General features: G+C 48.6%; 1 protein-coding gene across 3 annotated transcripts in view; it reads right to left on the bottom strand.

The window, feature by feature from the left end:
• Positions 1 to 1,403: 1,403 nt before the first annotated feature.
• The window catches only part of SYNDIG1 (synapse differentiation inducing 1), a 191,848-nt gene continuing 170,719 nt past the window's right edge, over positions 1,404 to 22,532 (bottom strand). For all 3 annotated transcript variants that reach the window (XM_026489307.4, XM_057312712.1, XM_026489309.4), the window contains exon 4: positions 1,404 to 2,606. In XM_026489307.4, the coding sequence (XP_026345092.1) occupies positions 2,448 to 2,606 (159 nt within the window). In that variant the 3' untranslated portion in view covers positions 1,404 to 2,447. The remainder of the gene's footprint in view (positions 2,607 to 22,532) is intronic.

Genomic DNA, 22,532 nt, shown 5'->3' with positions numbered 1-22,532 from the left:
AGTCACTAATAGAGCACCAGGGATGGCATTCAACCACTTTCTCCAATGCCAAGGCCAAGCCAATTGTAGGACAGGCCACACCAGGTCCACCTGTCATAGGAGCTGCAAGACCACACATGCGTCATTAAGTTGTCCTCTGACTGGTTTGGCCTTGACCCTAACACCCTAACATCCTTAGGGCCACCTACAACGTAGGGTCTTGTGCTGGTTCTTGGGAGACTTGGCAGAACCTGAGAAAGTACAGAGAGGCCTGAGCATTTCCATGTGGAAAGACAGGGGGCTGAGAGAAGACGGGAAGATGGTCTAGCAGGAGACAGAGCACCTGGGCACCACGGGGCTGGAATACAGCAGCCATGACAGTGGCAGTGGGGATGGTGGGGAGGACATGTGGGGTGGAGTCTACTTCTTAACCAAATCCAAAGATACAGAACTTTGGGCACCTCTTGAACTTAAAATGGACCAATTTAGGATAAATACAAAGGCCACTTTGCACAAGGTCAGTCGTGATGAATACACCCTGAGATACTGGGCCGAGATGATGGGAGGACACAAACAAGTCATGGGATGAGCTATCCAGGACACTGAGAGCAACCACGGCCATCCCACCGCCAGCACACCAATCTGGGCCAGGCACTCTGTGCCCACGAATTCACCAGCAGTCCTCAAAGTGGACATTTGTTATCCTCTCCTAGAGATGAGGTTCAGAGATGTGCACCCATATGGATCACACAGCTGGCTTGACCCCAATCCATGCGCTCCATCACCAAGTTACTCTGACTCTTACAGGGAGCTTTGGGCTTCCTTCCTCCATATATTCTTCTTCGGGTTAGGGTCTTAGACTATATTTTTGGAGCATCCACTAGAGACGGATTCTAGATAGATCTTGGATTTGGCCTAGAAAGGCAGTGCTAAGCATTTCAGAACATTAAGCATTTAAGGTCAAGGGAAAGGGGGGCAGGTGAGGGAGATGAAACCTGCGTCCTTATTCTAGGACAGGGCTCCTGACTTGTCTTGCATGTGGGAATGACCAGGCAGTGGCCCTGCTCAGTGACATTGGGATTTCTGGGGCTGGGATCCAGGTAGCAGGGAGTTTTTAAGTGCCATGGATGGAATCACTGTCCTAGAGAGATGGCCTCTGTGTCCCCTAATATTATTTTAGGATAATGACATTAACGGTGTTCAAAGTGAAAACTTAAGCAGCCAGGGGTGTTGTGACCCTTATCTTAGGAGACCCTCCTACTCTTCCACCAGCTGAGTCCTGGGTTGCTCTGTGGTTATTTAACACAAGTGAAAAGTAGAAATGAAACCCAAGAATAGATATTAATCAGAAAAAAACCTCTTAAGCAAGAAAGCTAAAAGATAATTTTTGTTAAGTAATGAACACTCGTAAAACAGCAGTGAAATGGTATTAAAATGTCTGATTACTTATTTCTCAGCATTCGTCTGATAACTTAAGCAGCATGAAGCAGTAGTTGCACTTAAAAAAATGACAAGAAAATAGCTATTCATTTTGTCGACAGGGAAGGTTCATTTCCTTTTAAAGATCACTGGTGTCACCGCTTATCACCAGGGTGAGTGTCAACACAGGCATCTTTATGCTGAGATGGTGTCCACAGTTCCTTTGCCTACAGTTCCCGGAGCAAACCTCAGTCCTTCCAGGAGGGGTCTTAGGAGGGGCTGTGGCCTGCCTCCCACCCTAGATCAACGAGGTCCCAAGACCACATATTGCTGCGTGGTGGCTGCTGGGTTTGGACACGTTCCAAAGGAGGCCCGATGTTCCTAGGCTGGGGGTAGCGTGGAGGGAGTATCCACTGGGCCTGGAGACAGACCCCATGCTATTCATTCTGGCTTTGCGTTCGCAGGGCTGGGCCCATCTGAAGACCAGGGACAGCTGGGAGTCCTGCCAGCCGTTTTGTCTCTCTTCCTGCCAGCCCCATTTTCTTCCTGCAGGGAAGGTTCGTGGATGGGGGAAATGCCGCAGGAGTGAAGCAGGGCCACAGACAGAAGTGATGTGTCCTCTGCCCTCTGCCTATTGCACCATATTCCATAAAAAATAAACACATTTGTACTGTTTGTGTATTGCTAATGCTATGGCATTCCAGGCACTGGCAGGCTGCAGAGACAGCTGCACTGTCATGAATCCACCAGAATCCATCCAAGACAGCCTTGTGGGTCAGGATCTTTGGAGCTTCCCTATGGAAGGGTCAGCAGCGCCCATCTGCCTCGTGCTCTACACAGTGCTGTGAAAATGAAATTAAAGGGTAAAAAAAAAAAAGAAATCCATGGGTAGAAAATCCCAGGGCTCTATGGAGTCGTTTGGCAATAACTTATAGTGTACAGCATTGCACAGGCGTGTCTGCCTGCGAGTCCAGCCCTTGCCAGCCCTGCCTTTTCTGCTTCTGCATACCACTGGCCCCAGGTTCTTCCCCTATGCGCCTGAACGAAGCTCATAGGTGGTTGTTCTTGGAGAGGTAGGCGATGAGGGCCACGGCCACGCCCACGTAGATGCCAGTTCCGATCGTGATGGACAGCACAGCCAGGAACAGGGCCCGCCGGGAGCTGGTGCTGGCCTGGTGGAAGTCTCCCTTGGCTACGGCTTTGTTCGTCTGTTGGAGAGAAAGGAGGGAGGAGAAAAGGAAGTCAAGATGAGCAAGTCAGAGCAAATGAAGTGAGTGCAGTGTTCACCTCTGGCGTCCTTCCGGCCTTGAACTTAGCTGACACCAGATAGGGACCCACTCACAGGTCACCGGGCATGCTCCCAGTGTGACGGCGGCTGTTCCATAACTGGTAAGGAAGAAATGGGGGGGGGGGAGCATTGCTCCCCCAGGCTGCAAGGCAGTCAAAACTTTAAAAAAGAGAAGAAAAGAGCCCCCAAGGAATACCTACGGCTGGCAGCACTCTGCCACCAATGTGGGGCCCAGGGCCTCAGGCACCAGGTTGTGAGGGAGAGAAGAGATATGACACGGCCAGCACCCTCATTTCTACCAAAGGATGACCTTTCTTTCATTTGAATAGCACTGAATTTTTGAAAATATGTTCACACTTACCAGATTTAATCTTTACAACATAGTAGGGGCGTGAGGAAGGAAATTATAGTCCGCACTTCCCAGAGAGGAAGCTATGGCATAAGATCATTAAATCAGTTGTAGGATACTTAACACCGGTCTTCAGCTGGTGGCCATGGAATCATGCATTCGTGCCCATCGTCCTTCCTCACCATAGCTGGAGTTGGTAGAATTCATCCATCAATAAAATATTTGATATAAGACAATACCCATATTTCTGTTCACTCAGTTGCCTAACAAAGCGTTGATCTGATAACATTCATGTTTCTCGGGGTCACGGAGTGGATGGGAACATGGAGGTTATGGATGTTGTATCTAGTTGGGTATTTTGTAGCAGACCCCAGGTACCCATCCCCAACCCCTTCCTTTGCTGTCCCCCTCCACAAGTGAGACTAGAAACGTGACACAAGAGTGTGGGACTGTCATGTGCTTCAGTTGTAACCATCCTGAAGGGACCAGCTTAGGAAAATGGTGAATTTGGCTGATGGGAGTGGAGGTTACCATGGCACCCTGACTCCTGGGAGGGTCAAGTGGTGGTGAGGAGAGCTAACCCCAAGCTGGCCGGGGATTCTCTGTGGTCAGGGTAAAGGCAGAGCCCACTCCCCAGGGAGATGTCCTAGATCGTTCTCTGGCCCACCTCCAGAAAGCCAGATTTTCATCAGCTCCCATCTCACGTGTTATTGGGGGTATTGCTGCATTGTGTAAGCCAGTAGGGGAGTTGGTATGTTGTTTACTCAAACTAAAATATGCCACCGCGTCTGCCACGGACCAAAGGGTGAGACTTAGAGGTAACTCGTGAAATGAATTTCCACCCTCCACAGTCCTGACCCGATGGATCCTGGAGGTCAGTTTTTGTCCTCTTCCCCTCATTTTCTGGCTTGGAAGGGGGCTTGGGAGCTCACTGCCGACAGCTCTTGATGAAGCAGAGCTAAGGGAATGCAGAATGGGAAGCCTCCTAGGACAATACTAATTAATTAATTAAGCCTTAATTAGCTGCATTTTATTATCTAACGCAGTGCTCTCAAACACTCCGGCGTCCCATAGCATCATTCCCTGGAACTGCCCTTCCTTAGCCAGGCGGCCACCCTGCATTAGAATGGGGCTTTGCTGCTCTCTCTCATTATCCCCACCCTGAGCCCCTAGGAAAGGAAGCAGATGTGCAGAGAGGAAGGCAGGGCACCCTGGGCACTCCCTCCTCCTGAACCCAGGCCCTGCCCGGAGCGCCTTTGTCCCAACTACCGATCTCACTGGAGCTCACGCGTTTCCGTAACTATGTTAGTAGTTGCCTTCCTGGCTCAGCCGCAAGCTCCGGAGGCGGGCCCCTGTCTGCCTTGTCTGTGAGGTCTGCCTGGATCCTGGAGGAATGCTGATGAATGACCAGGTGAGTGGGCTGTACAAGATCAGCTCCCTTCAAACACTTCCAGGTGGTCCTGGCCGCAGGTGCACGCTCCTGGGTTCTCCGGTGGCCTCTATGAGGAAGGTAGCGGCACAGGGGAGCCCTGACCTAAGCTCTGGCCCAACCCCACAAAGCTCCCCTCTGGTGGGTGCTGAGCCCACAGAGCCAGCACTCTCACCCCCGGGAGCCAGGAGCATCTGCTGGGGAATCAAGCTCCAGCGTTGCCTCTCACGGTCCGAGCTGGGAGAACTGCAGCTACGATTTGTTTCGTTATAGGGCAACAGTTTCAACAGGAAGTGTGTTGTGTTGTCGATGCTATCAGCTGAGATGCATAAGAAACAGCAAACAGAGCCTCCTTGACAAGCAGGCTGCTTTTCAACAATGCCACTCTTGTCTGCATTTTGCAGAAGCCCCCATGAGGTAGCTGTGCTGTCTGCACTCAACGGACTGGGCATCCTGGTCTAACGAGGTGGTGTCTGGTGCGTCCTTTGTTTCCGACAATGGATCCCATGGCTACAAAGCAGGTTGCACATCCTTCTGAGAGGGTGAGACCGCAGAGAAGTAGCTCCATTCTGAAAACTTCTGGGCTAAGTCTCCAGGCTCTTCTTGCTGGGCATGAGGGCAGGGATTCTTGTCCTGCGTCCGGGGGTCTTCGAAGCCCTGATGCTGAAAGTAAGACTGTATGTGCATGTGCATTTTTATGAGATGAGGGTCAGACATGTTTGCTGGATTCCCAGAGCAGCCACGTTCCCCGATGCTCTGACTGCTATGTTGGGGCAGGGGGTGGGGGGAGAAGGAGAGGAGGTACCTAGGAACAGAGCCAACCCGGTGTCTCCTGGTAGGGACAAGAGGACAGCACAGGTGCTTCTTGGCTGGAATGAGCAAATGTTGTTTGCTTGTCCTAATTGCGAATCTAGACTTGTCTACACCCTGGTCTGCACAGGCAGCCCATGGTTTGTAATTGAGCATGCTACAGGCACGCTGAGAGTCCGTACTCAGAATGGTCCGTGGGTCTCGTCGGCACCAGCTGCACCTGGTCATATGGCTCTGCAGCAGGAGTTCTCGAACCTGGTGCACATCCCAACTGCCAGGGAGCTTTGAGAACTCCTGATGCCCTGGTGGCACCCCCGACTAGGGAAGTCAGGAAGCTCTGGGCTGGGATCTGGCTTCTGTGCCTTTCATGCTCCCAGGTGATTCCCATGTTCAGGCAAGGTTGAGACCAAGGTGGCCAAATGTCCTGGTTTGCTCAGGACTGAAGGTATTCCCAGGACTTGGGACTTTCAGTGCTAGAATAGGGACAGGCCAGGCAAACCGGGATAAGACTCACTGCTTCGCAGGAAGGCATCCCTGGATCTGGCATGGAGAGCATCCTGGTCACCCACATTTTCTGACAGAAGCATCTTTTCATGTCAGCAGGCCCGTGGTAGAGGGAACGAAGCTGGGTGAGTTGGAGCTCAGGAGTGAACTCAGCCTCCTGGAGGGTATCCCCAACCTGAGGTCCACCCACACATTTGGTTGTGGCAGCCGTGTGCCCTCATGGCCTGATTGGTGTGCAAGGTACTGTTTTGATTCCTGCATGTGGACATTTGCAGGAAGGGAAGATGCCCACATCCTGGGCACTCATAGTTTTGTCTATAGCTTGTGGGGTGTTATTTCCAAACCTCATTCCCTCTTGACTGGTTTGTGGCCCCCAGGAGTTTACAATTTGCTGGCATTTTATCTCCTGATTGCTTCCTTTCTAACGGCAGCATCGGGCTCACCCCTGTTTGGCAGGTGGGAGCCCTATCCTTAATCCGAGTCTGTCCTCCTGGGAAGATGCCTTTCGCTGTGGAAGGTGATGTGTGCCGAAGGAAATGGAAGGCTTACAGCCCCTCCTACTTGTTCTCAGACATTCAAATGACTTACTTGATTGGTCTTGGGCTTGTTGGGGGCCCCTACCTCCTGATTTGCCTGCACCTCTCCCACTCTCTCTAAATGCTGCCCACACAGACCCTTCCACGGCACACCTGCTGTGGTCCCTGCACTCTGCCCTGAACCCTGTTCCTGCTCAGCCTCATCTCCTTCTACCGTGGGGTGGCCTGCCACCAAGGCCCTCCCATAGTGGGGTCAAGGATACTCCCAGCCCAGGCAGTGTGTGTGACTTCACTTCAAATCAAATGCTCCACTGACTTTAAAAGGAAAAGAGGGAGTCCGAGACTCCATGTTCCCATCTGTGCAGTGGGCCCATGGAAGTGAGGCAGGCCTGCTCAGTGGGGGCTCCAATACTGCCTCCTGCCCTTCGCCCTCCAGACCCACGCTCCTCTCACATTTGCCTGCCTGTGGCCGGGGGAAGCTGACCTGGCTCCTTCTCTCTGACCTGGTCAGCTTCTCCAAGTGCTGCCCCGCAGCCCCATCAGCCTGGAGGAAGGGATGGGCTGAGCATTTGGGAGGGCCCCAGCACTGATGCCTCCTGCAGGCTCTAACCCCCCACCCCACTCCCTCAGGCCTCCATGTGGTGGTGGCTCTGATGCACCTGTCCCAGTCACTGCACTGTCCTTTGTGGCCCCATGCCAGCCACCTTTGTAAGTCGACCCTCCCCAAATGATCTCACAGGGGTGAGCCATTTCCTGAAGGAAGCAGCTGCAGCTACAGTGGTGATGAAATGTTTGCATCCGCCATGACCTGGCTGTGGGCCTGGAGCAGGCTGTGAGGACCTGACCCATAAGCTCCTTGTCACGGTGAGATGCTTGCTGGTGTCCAGGCACCCAACCCGGCCTGCTCTCTCCTGATGACTGTGCTCGTCATCCACTGCCGAGAAACACATCATCCTCAACTTGGGGGCTTCAGACAGGAATAAGCACTGACATCTCTACCGGTTTCTGGGCGTCAGGATTTTGAAAACTAACTGCTCAGGGGGCAGCTCTGACCTGACCTCAGGGGGCCTGGGTTGTGTCTCCTCAATGTCCTTGTGTTGTGGACTGAAGCAGGCCAGAGGGCTGGAGGGGAGGCAGGTTTCACTTGGTCACAGGGTCCTCCTGCTGGAACCTTCTGGACTCCATGGCCCTGTTCACCTCCAGTCTGCCCGGAGTCCCCTCCTAGGACAGAGGCCTATCCTTGGGGCATCTGGAGATCTGCTCAGGGGGCCCCTGCACGAAGTGCAGCCATGGCTCAGGCTGGCTCCTGCTTGCACAGGGGAATGTAACCTCCCATGAAGGCACGAGACACACACATGATGTCATAGTCCGGGGCTCCTCCAGCCAGAGCAGAATCAAATCGGCACCAACTGATGGGGCAGTGACCATTCTGGCTCCTGGGACTAGGCTAAGAGGCACTCCTCCCCATGAAGCTCATGTTCCAAGGGCAGTTGCCTACAGACAGCTCTCTCTCAGTGTCACCTCTATCACCCCTGAAGGCCGAACTGTGAGGGTCAGGACACTGGACAGAAGGAGGTGTGACACTGTGAGCTGGCCTCTTGGGTTCAGTCTGCAAAGAGCCCTTCCCATTCAGGTCCCTGCAGAGGATAGGAAATCCACCTGCTCCCACTTTGCTCGGGCCTGGGTTTTCCTTCCCTGGCCTTTCTCCAACAGGTCATGAGAGAAGTTTGTTACTATCTTTTTGGTTCTAACCCTCTATATACTACTCTCTGGTCAGAAAGTACAGGTGGCAGGCAAGGTCCTGAGCAGCACCCAGCTGTATCTTCTGTGGGACCCAGACTTGCACCCCTTGGAAGGTGGCTGAGAGTAAAAGTCACACGGGAGGGGGAGCATAAGGAATCCGATCAGAAGTCAAGAAGTCCTCGGGCCCCATGGGGACCCTGGGGACAGGGCTCAGCGCAGCCCTGACGAGGGAAACGTCCTCCAAACTGGCACCCGGAGGCGTTTAGCCCTTCAACACCCCGCTGGAACACTTCACACTGAGACATTAAATGTGTGCTCTGGTTCTTTAGCTACACAATTACGTGCACTTATCTGGTTGTGAAGATACATAGAAAACCCGACTTTTAAACTAAAGAGCAAAAGGAAAACATTAGTGCTAAAAGTCATGAAAACCACCAGCTTCCTTTCCTCTCCCTTGAGTGGAGGGATTTACACTGAGGAAACAAAAATCATCTCAACAAAGAATGAGCAACCAGGACAAACATGCTTTGGCTAAGCATGAGGTCGGTCAGATGTGCCACGGGGGTCACACCTCCTGATGCTAGGACAGGCACCAAGTCAAACCACCATGTCAGGGAAACACACCATTTATCACAAGGCAGGATGCTTCTTATGGTCAGTTAAAGCTCACTTTGCTCAGGTTTTCATGAGAATGGCCAGCTTGCAGAGGACTGAAGGCAAATTTACATTTCTTGGGTGGCACTTCTTAATGCGTATGCTTATTTATCTATCACATCTCTCTCTGTTGGTGGTGACAGAACCTGCCAAGTGGTAACTTTTAGGGGCTTTATCTGCAGGGACTGGCTTCTCCTTGTGGTCTCTGACCAGATGGGGGTCCTGCTTTCCTCTGATGTTTCCTGTGTGTCCAGGTCCTGCTGTGGCCAGGGATCAGCCAAGCTGTCTGATTCTCCCCCACTTCCTATATGGCTGCCCTTCTTGATGCCCACTCAGCTCTGGGTTTACCTGAGATTTATCTTGGCTTTTGTTGGCATGACCATGACCTTCTTTGTTCACTTTCGCCTGCCTTCCTTCTTCTGCTCACTCACAACAGCTAGAAGTTCTGTCTGAGGCTCAACATCACATGAGACGTGGCCCAGGGATACAGCTGTTCATCAGCATTTGCCAATTTTCAGAACAGGAAAGGAGAATTAGATCAGACCTCTGAAGCCCTGTGCCGCCGTGGAGAGGACAAAGGGGTTGGGTGTTGGGAGGCAGGGAAGGGAATCTGAAGGGACCGCAAGCATGCTGTGAGATCCAGGTTCACTCCAGTAGGAGGGTAGGTGTTTGCCTTTCACTTCAGGAGAGCAGCTTAAATGGGGCACTGGGGGGTCTTGTGTGTCCCCTGCGTGGAGGGCACATGCCAATTCTTGCCTGGAGAGTCTCAAAGGCAGAGGTGGGCTGGCCAGTGGCGTCTGGGTTGGAGCTGAAAGAAGTGCTGCTCTGTGGGGACAGGTCAGGCCCAGCCATTGAGGACTGGACACAGTGGGCTGCCACAGGAACTGTCTTAGAGCCTGTCCAACAGAGACCAACTGAGGGGCAACCAGACCTCCACAGAAAATGCTGATGGAAAATGTATGGCTTGTCTCGAGCAAAGTACAGTTTGAGGATGCAGAATGTGTGTGGGGTCTGCTAAGAACCCCCCAGAATGCACAGATGGGAAAGAAAACCAGATACATCCTCCAGGCCCAGGGGGCATGAGGCGTGGCATGACAGGCTGAGCTGGGTAAGACTGCTCTATTCCCTATCTGGCCATGCTCACCACGCCTCACTTCAAAGGGGCAGACACCATGGCTGGCAAGCTGGAAGAAGGGGTGGGGGGTAGAAACTGCACCTCTCCTTCCTGGGCATGCAGGCATGTCCCACCTGAGTACAGCTTGAAAGAACAGTGCTGCACACCAACGCCCAAGGCTCAAACGGAAAAGAGACGCAGAACCAAGCGTTGGCGAGAATGTGGAAGGGCCAAATTCTCATACAGTCCTGGTAGGAGTATAAATTCTTATCACTACTTGGGGAAAGGATCAGCACTTCTTACAGCTGAACATATGGGCATATTATCCAACAACAAATCTACTCTTGGTAAATACTTAAAAGATATTATTTATATGTTCACTGAAGGACATCTACAAGAATGTTTGTAACAATAACCATCATAATAGCCCCAAACTGGAAGCCAGCCAAATGTCCAACAGCAATACAAGAACTCAATAATAATGGTACCCAGTAATGGTAAAGAAATAAATCTTAGAAACAAAATGTGGAACAGAAGAAGCTGGACACAGGATTCTCTTTACACAAAGTACAAAATATTCTATGCTGTTGGCATAGAGATCAGGTTACTGGATATCTTTGGGGAGGGTCAGTCACTGGAAGAAAGCATGGTTTAAAAAAATCTCTTTCACCCCAAGATACTTTTAGGAATGATTCTACCAAAAATTAAATGACCAGATAAGAACTATTCATAAAGAATAGAGAAACTCATTTTATGAAACTAGTAAAATCTTGATATCAAAACCAAAAAAAAGGAAGTAAGGGATGAGAAAAAGAGATGCGATCTCTCTATAAACACAGATGCAAATCAAGTGAAGGTGTGTTCTGGCTTCCCTCTCCACACTGCTCTTGGGCCTCTGTATTTGCAGTGGACTTTTAAACCCCTCACTCACCTACTATATCCTCATTGGAGCCTTACCTGACGCTATTGAGAGAGGGGCTCCTGGGGGTCTGCTCACCACCCCGGCGCCCTACAGCTGCACATTTCAGGAGCCTGGACAGACTCAGTGCACATTCGCCCAAAGAACAGAGGACGGCGCAGCCTTTTCTCCCCCTGTTCCCAAGTGCAAACACGCTGTGGTCAGAAACTTTTCCATCTTGTCAAGAACCCCGTGGAGGCATCCCCATGGCTGACAATCACTGGCCTTATACAGAGTCTACAAGCTGATAAGGAAGATATAAATCCAGGGTGTCCACAAAGGAAATATTTATAGCCACGGCTCCTTGCTGGGCAAGGGAAAGCCTGCCCGGCTCTGCTGCTGAGCGCCAGGAAGGATGTGGCTGCTTGAGCTTGGGCATGAAGCAGTGCTCTGCATGACAGAGGGAGAGGGGTTTGCTGCCCCTCAGGGAATCCAGGAGAGGAGGGGGACGAGAAGAGCCAGGAAGACGGTCAGAGGCTGGGTTAGAGAGGGACTGTCTAGGGGTGTGCCCTGCAGGAGAGCTTTCTGTGATGATGGAGATGTTTTATGTCTGTGCTGTCCAGCATGGCAGTCCCTAGAACACCTGCCTCGTGTGACTGTGGAATCTCTCATGGGGACGTGCACTGGCCCCCGCTAGGTGGTCATCTCCTCTTCTTGAGATGATCTGGAATGTCCCAAATGATCTGGGCTCTGATCCTTCACAGATGGGCCAGGAACCTTGTGCCAACATTTCTCTTAGCTCTGGGTTGAGTTTCTTACAAGCTTTGTCAGCGTCTTCACTTCTTTTGGCTGGAAGTGGTTTTTTTTTTTAAAGATTTATTTATTTATTAGACAGAGAGAGACAGCCAGCGAGAGAGGGAACACAAGCAGGGGGAGTGGGAGAGGAAGAAGCAGGCTCATAGCGGAGGAGCCTGATGTGGGGCTCGATCCCAGAACACTGGGATCACGCCCTGAGCCGAAGGCAGACGCTTAACCGCTGTGCCACCCAGGCGCCCCTTGGCTGGAAGTGTTTGAGGCTCTAGTAAACTCATGATTTTCTCTAAGAGATACCCTGCCGGTTTGTTTCTCTTACACTTATTTTGAGGGTAAGACTGGGTAAGGTCAGATGTTTCCACATTCCACGTCACCCGTGGATCATTTACTCCATTCCTGTTGAGGAGCGGGGGTTCAGGCACGGCTGGGAGAGACTGAGAAGAAAATGCCAGCACCTGCCACCAGCCTCCAAGATTTGTGACAGGCTCCCAAAGACACATGCTGTCTCCAGAACCATCTCTCCGGATATTTATAGCACTTTGGCTACTTTATGGCTCATTTTGCCTCTAGTACCAATATCTGTCTGACTGGATTACATTTCTTTGCATTATTACAAAGGTTGTTTCCATTATTTATTACTGTTAACATTTGCTACGCACTGACAAGGTACTCAGAGCTGTACTTGAAGAAGAGACAGACTCCATGTAACATTCTGAATGAAAGCAGCAAGATAATTTGGACTTCAGCCACACAGGTGGAGAACCTCCCAGAGGCAGGCGTCTCACACCAATCCTCAACACACGTGTTTCTTTCCTCACATGTACTTTGTTCCACGTACGCTTTTATGATTTCCCCCTTCTAAACAACTGTTCTATTTAAGCCATTTAAGACAATGGGTCTTCTGTTGCAAATTCGGTCCAAACAGCAGAAATGAGACTGGTTATGAAACAAATGCACAAGCTCGTGTGGGGCATGTGAACTACCATCATCTCGCATTCTCCGTGCAGATTAGAGAAGCTGCCAAACTCTGGAGAGCGCCCAGCTCCTGAGAGGCCTTCCCAGGGGCCTCCCAGCCTGCAGCCTCTGGCCAGTTGACACTTTCTCCCCCCTAGGCTGGCCTCCGGTCCCATCTTGAGAGAAGCTTGCTGTGGTTTCCCCACACACCTGTTTTGTTTGCCTGTGAGAGGAGGGCTGGAAGACTGGGACTCCTTCAGTGAGAGCCCGGAGAAACTGAGAGGAACCCAGGCAAAATGGGAGCCTCTGGGGAGGGCGAGGGGGACCGTCCACTCTGCCCCGCCTCCTGGTGCCTCCGACCCCCACTTTCCTGCCCAGGGCGCCCCTCTACACTCCTACCCAGTGCCCCAGCCCCTCCTGCTGCTTCTGGGTCACAGGTGCTCAGAATGCAGATTGTTAGGGAATGACAGTGATCACAAGATCATAGGAAATTCTATTATTAGGCAGAATTAAAGATGAAATAAACTAAACTCCATTTTTAAAAACTTACTGTCCACCTTCTGTCCCGGGATCCCATCCAAGATACCACATTGCATTCAGATGTCAGGTCTCCTTAGGCTCCTCTTAGCTGTGACAACTTCCCAGACTTTCCCTGTTTTGGACGACCTTGACAGTGCTGAGGAAAACTGGTAAAATACCTTCTATGATGCCCCTCTATTGGGAGTTATCTAAAGGATTTTGGGGAGGAAGTCCACAGAGATAAAGTACCCTTCTAATCACTTCATGTCAAGATTACATCCTATCAACAGGGCTTATCACTGGGGCTGCTGACCTTGACTGCCTAGCAGAGGTAATATTTGTCAGGTTTCTCCACCGCACAGTCACTCTTCTTCCTGCCTTTCCATACTGTCCTCTGTCATAGGAAGTCACTACGCAGCCCACCCTTATGATATGGGACATATGCTTTACTTTCTTCAGGTGGAGTCCCGACATAAAGTATTTAGAATTCATCTATATGGGAGATTCGTGTGTTCTCCCCAAGAATTGATTCATCCAGACATTTATTTATATCAGTTTGGACCCTTGGATATTTACATTATACTTTGGCTTATAATTCAATAGTACATTATTTATTTTGTCACTTTGACCATTGAAAGCTCTTTTAGGCTGGTTCCCGTGTCCCCTTGACATGCTCCCATCCTTTTGCTTTTGGAGCACTTTTTCCTTTTTGTACGATAGGATGCTGTTCCATATTCATCTTGCATATTTCCTGCCCAAATCCTAGAATCAGCCATTTCCCCATGGAGACCTGATCCCTTTTATTGGAAAATGGTGTTAGAAAATAAGATCTGGGCACTGGGTGTGCTTGTCACTCTAGAGGTCTCATTGATTCTGGGCTTTCCCAGCAACAGACCTAGGAATTTATATATATCATAATACACACACACACACACACACACACACACACAAGCATCCAGTCCTTGTTGTCTCAAGCCACTCGATACTTAGCTACAGAGCAATAGATCACCAGAACATTCACTACTCTGTCCTAGGTACTGGGTCTTAGTACCAGGATGCCGTGACATAATGACTCTGGTTATCCTCAGTTACAGAGGAGGAAACTGAAGCACAGGGAAGGACAGAAACTTGTTCGAAGTCACACTACTGTTAAAGTGATGGATTTGAAACCTGTAAGTCTGACTCTAGAGGAATGCTCTTGCATTAAGCTGTGCTGCCTCCCAAAAATGCTCAAAAATACTTTAAAAAGGAAATGAAAGAGAAATTAACCCCCTCAACCACACCGCCTGGGATCACTGTAGTCAGATGGATGAAGCTGTGTCAGCGGGCTTCTCTCCTGGTTGGTGGACTGAGCCTCTTGTCAGAACAAGGAAGCCAAACCATCTTTGAGCACCCTTGCTCATTATAGTTCTCATTATTGCTTCAATTGAAAGCATCTGCACCCTGTGGGATGTGGATCATCTGAATAGGAATGTCGGCCCATTTACCCAAAACACAGATGAGCAGACCAAATAGCCTGCGTTCTAACGGTGAGCCAGCTTTCCCACGCTGCCAGTAGGGATGTTGATGGAAGAATAGGCGCCATCTGTTCCTGTGGCTGCAGCTCCCCCGAAGCAGCTCAGCAAGGAAAACCAGCACGGGGCTCCAGAGAGGGTGAGAGAACGGGAAGGAAAGGAAGGAGGAGGGAGAAAGGTCTCCCCATTATGTGAGGTGAGCCCTCAGCCTTGAGCAGTCTCTCTGGCAAATTAGATGTCTGCACTAGCAGATGGTCCTGCTGCCCCTCTGACCTACAAGCTGCAGGTCTACACCTGGGCTCAGAAAGGGGGGGCAGGGGAGAGAGAAGCTCATACCACCAGTATATATTGCTACCACTAAATTTATCTTGTATTTGCAGGGCTGAAAATTCCCAGCAAATCCTCATGTGACGCCATTTCAACAGTCTTAGGAACCAAAATATTCAGACCCTGGGTACCTCCTCCCCAACCCAGTGGGCTGTAATGAGAGCACCTGGTGCTGGTCAGCTGCAGAGGACAGGTTTCTTTCTCCAACACTGGCTGGCAGGAATCAAGGCACCCTCAAGCCAAGCTTGAACCTTAGCTGGGGATGGATCTTAGTGTGTAACCTTGCTTTACACAGAGCTGCTTCCATCTGCCTTAGTCTCCAGGAAGCTCCCCTGTCCACATCTGAGCTCTTTCCAGTCAAATTCGATGTCAGAGTAGAGACCTGACCTTTGAAACCCAGCATCTCATTTTGAAGCCCCAAAATTCATGTCCAAATACTATTCTGAGGAACCCATATGTCCCCTCTGATGCTGGGAGGTCCTGTGGACAGACCAGGGACCGTGTATACACCCCGGTTCACCACTAAGCTGTATTGCCTGCATACAAGGATGGTTTTAAATTACTGGCATTTGGGGTCTTTAAAAAATTTCCCCTATTCTTTTAAATCCAATAAAAGCAGATTTTCTGTCTTTGTTTTTGAATCCATTCCAACCAAGCAGATTCTCATTAGCTTGCCTCCGACATCCGGCACTTCATTAGAAGGTCTAATAAAGAAGTTAACATAAGCGAATTTGTGATTTTGCACTCTGCTCCCAGTTGGGGAACCTGGGGGACGAAGGTGAGGAGTTGGTGTGCATGTGGGCAGAGTGAATGATGGTGATTTCTCCACAGCTTGAAATCCATGCATCTGTGCTGAAACGGGGTGATGCAGTGGAATAAAGGGGACTCTGTCTACTGTGTATTCATATCACATCAAATCATGTCTCAGAGGCAAACATTCTCAAAATAGGGAAAGGAAAAGCAGCGTTATAGAAACATCCTCTTTGAACCAAACATTTCCCGAAATGCAGCACAGGGGATGTGGCCCAACAGGCATTTGTGGGAAAGAACAGGCACTTTTTACTTCACGTTGAAATATCAGAATTCTTCTCAAATGATAGCTCTCAAGGACTCAGGGGGAGCAGGAGACATGTGGACACCTTTCAGAAAATAATCCCAGTTATGATGGCTGGTCCAGCTGGAACCTGGTTTCCAAATGGAAATTCCCTTTTTCATTTGGGATTTAAAAAGCAAAACAAAACAAAACGTGGGAAATGAGTGTTTTATACTCGTAATTAGGTACATGCAAGAGAGGCCTGTGGGAGGTTGGGGAGGGACTGGAAATTTGTATCTTAGCTTTGGCTGCTGTAACATAGTACCATAGACCTGGGGCTCATCTTTCTCACAGTTCTGGAGGCTGGAAGTCTGAGATCAGGGTTCTGGTGAGGACTCTTCCTGGTTTGCAGATGGCTGCCTTCTTGCTGTGTCCTTACATGGAGGAGGGAGAGCACTCTAGTCCTTTTATCCCTTTAGGAGGGCACTAATCCCATCACGGGGCTTTAACCCCATGGCCTCATCCCAACCCAATACCTCTAGAAGGCTCCACCTCCCAAATGCCATTGCATTGGGGGTCAGGGCTTCCACATTTGGATGTGGGGACACAAACAGTCTTAGGCAATCTGGTTCACAGGCATGTTGCTGAGGGACGAAGATGCAAAGTCAACCGAACTGAATCCCTTGTCTTGAAGTGGACACTTTTCCTTTCAGCAGAGGTAGTTTGTGGAGGTTCCTGTGTGGTTTACAACTATTGTCCCTTGGGGTATGCCCTGGTGTCATGTCCCAGGGATGCCTGCCACGACCACCTCACCTTCATTCCACTTGACTCAAAAATAAGTTCTGAGACTTGACTCCCTCTCTCCCACTATGTCATCACACATTTGGGGTTGCTTCAGGTCAGGAATTCTTGCAGCAGGAAAATAAAAACAAATTACAGGTCCCTTAGGAAATAATGTTGGAATGCACAACCCCAGCTGGCAGGCCTTGCAGCCAAGCAGAAGGCAGCGAGTTTCCCGGGGAAGAGGCCAGCCGGTTAGGAGTGAACCCCAAACAGGGACCAGCGCGAGCTACTCGCTGGCAGCAGATGCGAAACAGTTTTAGCAACTTCAAATCCAGCTCCTTGTTAAGCAAGCCATCATAAGAGGACTGACTGAATGTTAGAAACAAGGGAGCAAGCCAAATGCAGCAACACAGAGGCCCAGCCGCCAGAGCCAGACGTAATCTCAGCAGCAAACACTGTGATGCTTACAGCTTGGGGTGTGGAGGGGGGCATGTCTGCGGGACACATCATTGCTGCATTCACAAGTCATCATGGTGTTTGAATTCATGATGGAAAAGGTACTGATTCACTCAAGTGTTTGGGATTTAACTGCACAATCATTCCTTGAAATACTTCATTCATTAAAGGAATATTTTTTAGTTTCATCCTCATGCAAGGTGCTGTTGCATGTTGTGTTGAATGTTGAAGATAAAAGAGTTGAAGATAAAAGGTTGGGGAGCTGAACATTAATGTCATAAATGGTTCCATGAAAACAAGGTACAGAGGAGCATGACCTGACCTGGGGGTCAGGGAAGCCCTCCCTGGGGACTCAGGGCTTGAGCTTGGAGATGTCCTATTGTGGGAATAAGCAGGAGGAGGGGTGCTGCAGGCTGAGGGTGGAGCATAGGGAGAAAGGACCTGTGAGGCCAGAGAAGAGAGAACAGAATGGAGAGAGAGAGAGGCCCATTGCATGCAGGTCTGGTGAGCCCCTTAAGGATGGAAGCTACTGTCTGCTTGAAGAAGAGGGAAGGGAGTTTGGGTGGGAGAGCTTGAGATGTGCATCTTTCAGATGCCTCTTCCAGACCAGCACAAGTGAGGGACAGGGATAGAAGAGAGACATCCAAGTAAAGACAAATATTTGTCTATATGCATCTGGGCTGGAGTTATGAAACCAGAAGTTCACTATATATAAGTGGCAGTCAACTATGTGGGTAACTATGAAATGGCGAGGGGTAAAACAGTAAAATAGGGAGATGAACGGCTTTTGTTGCCTTTTGTCGATTCTTCCAATCCATGCTCTAAAGCCACAGCATGGTGTGTGTATTTAGCACTTTACAATGTATATTCAGCTTACTTTTTTCTGCTCAGAACTTAGTGACCTACTTCTGTCTGATGATTATTCGGTCTTCACTTTGGACAATTTCCAGCCATTACCATTTTAAATATTACTACTACCTCATTCTGTCCTCAGTTCTCTCCTCCTGGAATTCCTATTGGTTGCATGTTGGAACCCTTCTTTCTGTGTGCTGTGCCTCCTTCCTGTTTCCCACCTCTCTTACCGGGATGATTCCCATGTATCTATCTCCTGGCATACACATTCTTTCTTCAGTTGCATCCAGTCAATTTGATTTTATCACAGGCACTCCATACTTTCCAATTCTAAAAATCCTAGCTGTACATTTTCCAAGTTTGGGTTTTTAAAAACATTTTAAAAAGGATCTCTTATTCTTTCATATGGATTTCTATTCCTTCTTAGTCACTTAAGTGATTTCAATTATTTTAATCTCTTTGAGTTTGTTGTAGAGTTCTATAATAATCTCAGGTTAAAAATGAGTTGTTTTGAGATAATTGAATTCTGGAAGTAATAGTTCTGTTTTGGGAGGTCAATCTGCTGACCACATCCTTGTATGATTCTCCCCCTTGTACAGATTATAATGTTCTATTGTGTTTTATCAAGAGCTAGGATTATTTTCCTCCTTGTTGGTTTGTAAAACTGTCAGTCCTTAGAAAGCATCTTTTTATTGTCTGTGGCATAAATCCTGAATCTATGTGTATTTTAATTTCTCAGCAGGGTTCCTGCACCATGCTTATATGTAAATTTGGGGCCCATGCCTAGGATTAGCCTGGTCCTTGAGTTTCTGACTGTGCCCTGATGGTCCAGGACAGACACAGAGCTTTCTCCCTGGTTTCTGAAGCCTAGGGAAAAATTTTCTAGATGGCATGCTCTGAGGCTGTGGATTTGTGCATGGTCCTTCCTGCCCAAACACCATGTTCTCTCTTCCCTCAAGTGAATTAGAAGCCCAGCCACAGTCCCCAGACCTATTTCCTGGAAATAAGTTACCCAGGGTCTGCATGGTTCTGTGTCTTGCCATGTTGGACAGCTTGCCATCTTGCTGGAATGCAAGACATATTTCCTTGCATAGATAAACACCGATAACAGTAGCATGTGTTGCAAGGATAAGTATTCCTGAAAGCAGATCTGAAATCCAAGAAACAAAACACAAAGGAATGAAAAGGAACCCCTAAGATGAGATTAAAGGGAGGACATCAAAGAGCAGTGAATTTAAATTAGAGCAGGAGGACAGAAGACCCCAGGAGTGTGGTCTCCAGGAAAATAAGAAGGAATCCATAGTTTATCTGATACGTTTGGTCATATCATGAAAAATTGTATTTAGAGGCTATTGGTGAGTGTGGTAAAGAGAAAGAGTAAGTCCATGAACTAGAGTAATTGATGCTGGGACAAGAGCAACGATACCAGTGCACTTGGCAGAGCCGTGACTGGACGTCCGCTGTAGATAATGAGTTAATGAGACACCGTGATGACTGTATTGGGATGGGCAGAGCTGCCATGGGGGGTGTGGACCGTAGGGACAGAGTTGTTTTCTAAGAAAACAAGTCTTCGTCCACCACAATAGATGGCCAATGATAAATAAATTGTAAGCTGACAGATTAAGATTAAGAAATAAAGACCTTTCGTAACTTCTTAAGAAATTACTAAATACCAGACAGAGCCACTAAAACATTCCAAACGTGTCTGTGAAAGGGTCTCAGACGTTGGGAAGGACTGGTAACACCGCCAACGGATGCTTTGTGCTACAGACCTTTGGTACGATGTATTTTATTTACTAGTTGTGATAAATGGACTATACCCTAACATGTCAACAAGAGGAGAGATTGAACAAGGGGTAGATGGGAACTCTCTGTACTGCCTTTGTAAATTTTTATAAATCTAAAACTGTTCTAAAGTAAAAGGTTTATTTAAAAACAAGGCAAGGCTATGGGATGGGAGCAGGTGAGACCAGGAGCGGTGACTACAGATGCAGGTCCCCCTTCCAGCGCTCCACCCTTGGGGACCTGGAGGGCAGGGCAGGGCTGTGGGAGAGGCACTCCTGGCTCAAATCCAGGGCCCAAAGAAGCTAGCTCAGCCCTTGAACTACTCACTAGTTTTTGAGTACCCAATTTTATTCTTCTCCCTAAAACAGAGTTATGATACCTATCTAGCAGGTTGTTGTGACAAATATTAGCAACAATAACAGACTGACTTACTGCTTTATGTGAGACACCACACTGACACTTTACTTGTCTCATCTCATCCCTTCTTTCCACAGCATCATGAAGTATGTGCCATTATTAATACTGTTTTCCCTAACAATGTATTATGAAAATTGTTAAGCATAAGGAGAAGTTGAAAGAACCTACAGCAAACACCTCTATATCCACGATGTCAGCTGGCCATTAGCATTTTGCTCTACTTATGTTATTAGATGTCTGTTCATCTGTACAACTCTATGCCCATCCATCAAGCTGTCTTTCCTGGGGCACATTTCAACGTAAGTTTTAGATACTTCCTGCTAAACACGTCTGCATATGAATCCATTAATGTGAGCCTGGAAATGTGGGATTAAGGTTCAGTGAGGTGAACTTTTATCCAAGATCACACAGCCAGTGAGTGACAGCCTCCACCCCAGGACCATAACAGGTGCTCATCAATGGAAACTGCTGCCATCATTCTCAATCTCTAGGCAAAAGTCCCTCTACTTTCCTGGAGATAAATGGGTGAGTATGGGGGGTGGGATCAAAGATTTTAAAAGCTAGATGAAGAACAGATCTCTCTCTTAAATACTCATAGGGGACACATAAAAATTCTCAGGAGCACAAACGAATGTTCGGGCACTTTAGAATGATCAGCTGCGTCCGGCTGCACCTGGGGGTTCCTGCGGTGTGTGGGGTGCCTCCCTGACATACGTGCAGCAGCTGGTTGTGCCTGTGGACATCTATCAGTTTCAGTGCCTCCACAGAACTGGGGGTCTACCCCGTGATGTCCAGAAAAGAGAGCCCCAGAACTTGAATTTGTGTGCACAACAAGCTTTCTTGTAATTGCTGTAGTATGGGTGACATGTCAGTTCTCTTGATCTCCTCTTAAATACCCTCCTTCTGGTCCATTTCACAGAAAACCAATTTCATAATAAACAAAACACATTTGTTTTAAAAAGTCTCCCCACAGCAGGGCCACTAGATAACCAAGAATTAAATTGCTTTAATCATCTTAAGTAAAGCTTATTTAAAAAAAAAAAAAGAAAAGAAAAGCTTTATTTCTTAAGAAGTGACAGTACAGACTAGCAAAAATTTAAGTAAAACATAAAAAGAAAAAAAAACCCTATAGTGTTATTTATTAGACTGGAAAGTTGGGAGAAATCTAAATGCTTTAAAAGGTGAGTAATTAAATAATCATGTTATATCCCTATGGTGGGGTATTAGGTAACAATTATGCTCACTGAGCGTTGTTAATTATATGAAAAATGCTCACAATATCAGTTACAAAACAGTAGATTTTAAGACTTAATCTTACTTATATATAGAATAATGCATAGAAAAAGGGACTGGAAGGAACAGTCTAAATTCTTAAATGTAGTTGTTTTTACAGTTTTCCCCATTGTTTTCATAGTTAATGCACCACCCAAAATTTCTGTGGTGGTAGCCAAAATTGATATGCAGGGGCCATTTACTCCTAGACAACCTCAGGCTGACCCCTCAATTCATCTCTGAGTGTGTGTGGCTGAGAGGTATTAGTGTGGGTCCTCGGAGTGGGGGAAGTTCAAGGGCAGTGACCCAAAGATTCCTCCAGCACTGAGGATACTGGGACGCAGCACAGAACCCCGCACTCTGCTGTCTGTGCATTTGATCTGACTGCACACTTCTCCCTCTGATGCAGAGCCCTGACTGGCTCCTGGGGCGGGCCTCTGCTGGGGATGCAGGTCCCTCGCTGGCCAGCTGACAGCTCTCTCCTGAACCTGGTCACACTCTCCTTGGCCACCACTCACCTCAAAAAGGCAAGTCTTTTGTGCTGCTCTGTACCAACCTGTCCTGTCTCCACATTTCAGACGGCTGCAGGTGGCTCTGTTATACTCATGTGAGCATCTCTGTCACTTTTGCCCTGAGGACCACACCTCCTTCACCTCTACTTCCTGGGCCCCCTGTTCATCTTTCTGGACCACCCTTGGAGAGAGGAAGTGTGTGAGGATAGCAGCTGGCTTTCCAGGCCCAGGCGGCCTGTTGCTTCAGTGCAAGGCCTGAGAGCCTGGCCTGTGACCTTGGGCATTTGTGGGCCACTGGGGGGATATTTCATAAATAACACGGTGTGTTCACTCTATGCACTTGGAAAAGGAAAGGATCACAGCCCTGAGCTGAGAGTCGTGGGGGAGCCCAGGGCTCTGGTTTCACATTTACTACGCCATTTATGTTGACAACTGCCCTGCCTTTTTCCATGGATTGGTTTGTTTGTTTTCAGTAGCAATCACATCTATAGATATTCACCCAGGGCCACATTTAAAAAACACACCAATTCTATTTTTACCTTCCACCATATTGCTGTTCTCTTATTTGCATG

Source organism: Ursus arctos, unplaced genomic scaffold, assembly GCF_023065955.2.
Source record: "Ursus arctos isolate Adak ecotype North America unplaced genomic scaffold, UrsArc2.0 scaffold_16, whole genome shotgun sequence".
Taxonomy (NCBI): Eukaryota; Metazoa; Chordata; class Mammalia; order Carnivora; family Ursidae; genus Ursus; species Ursus arctos.
The sequence above is the reverse complement of the archived record's forward strand: the minus strand, read 5'-3'. Positions and strand labels throughout refer to the sequence as shown.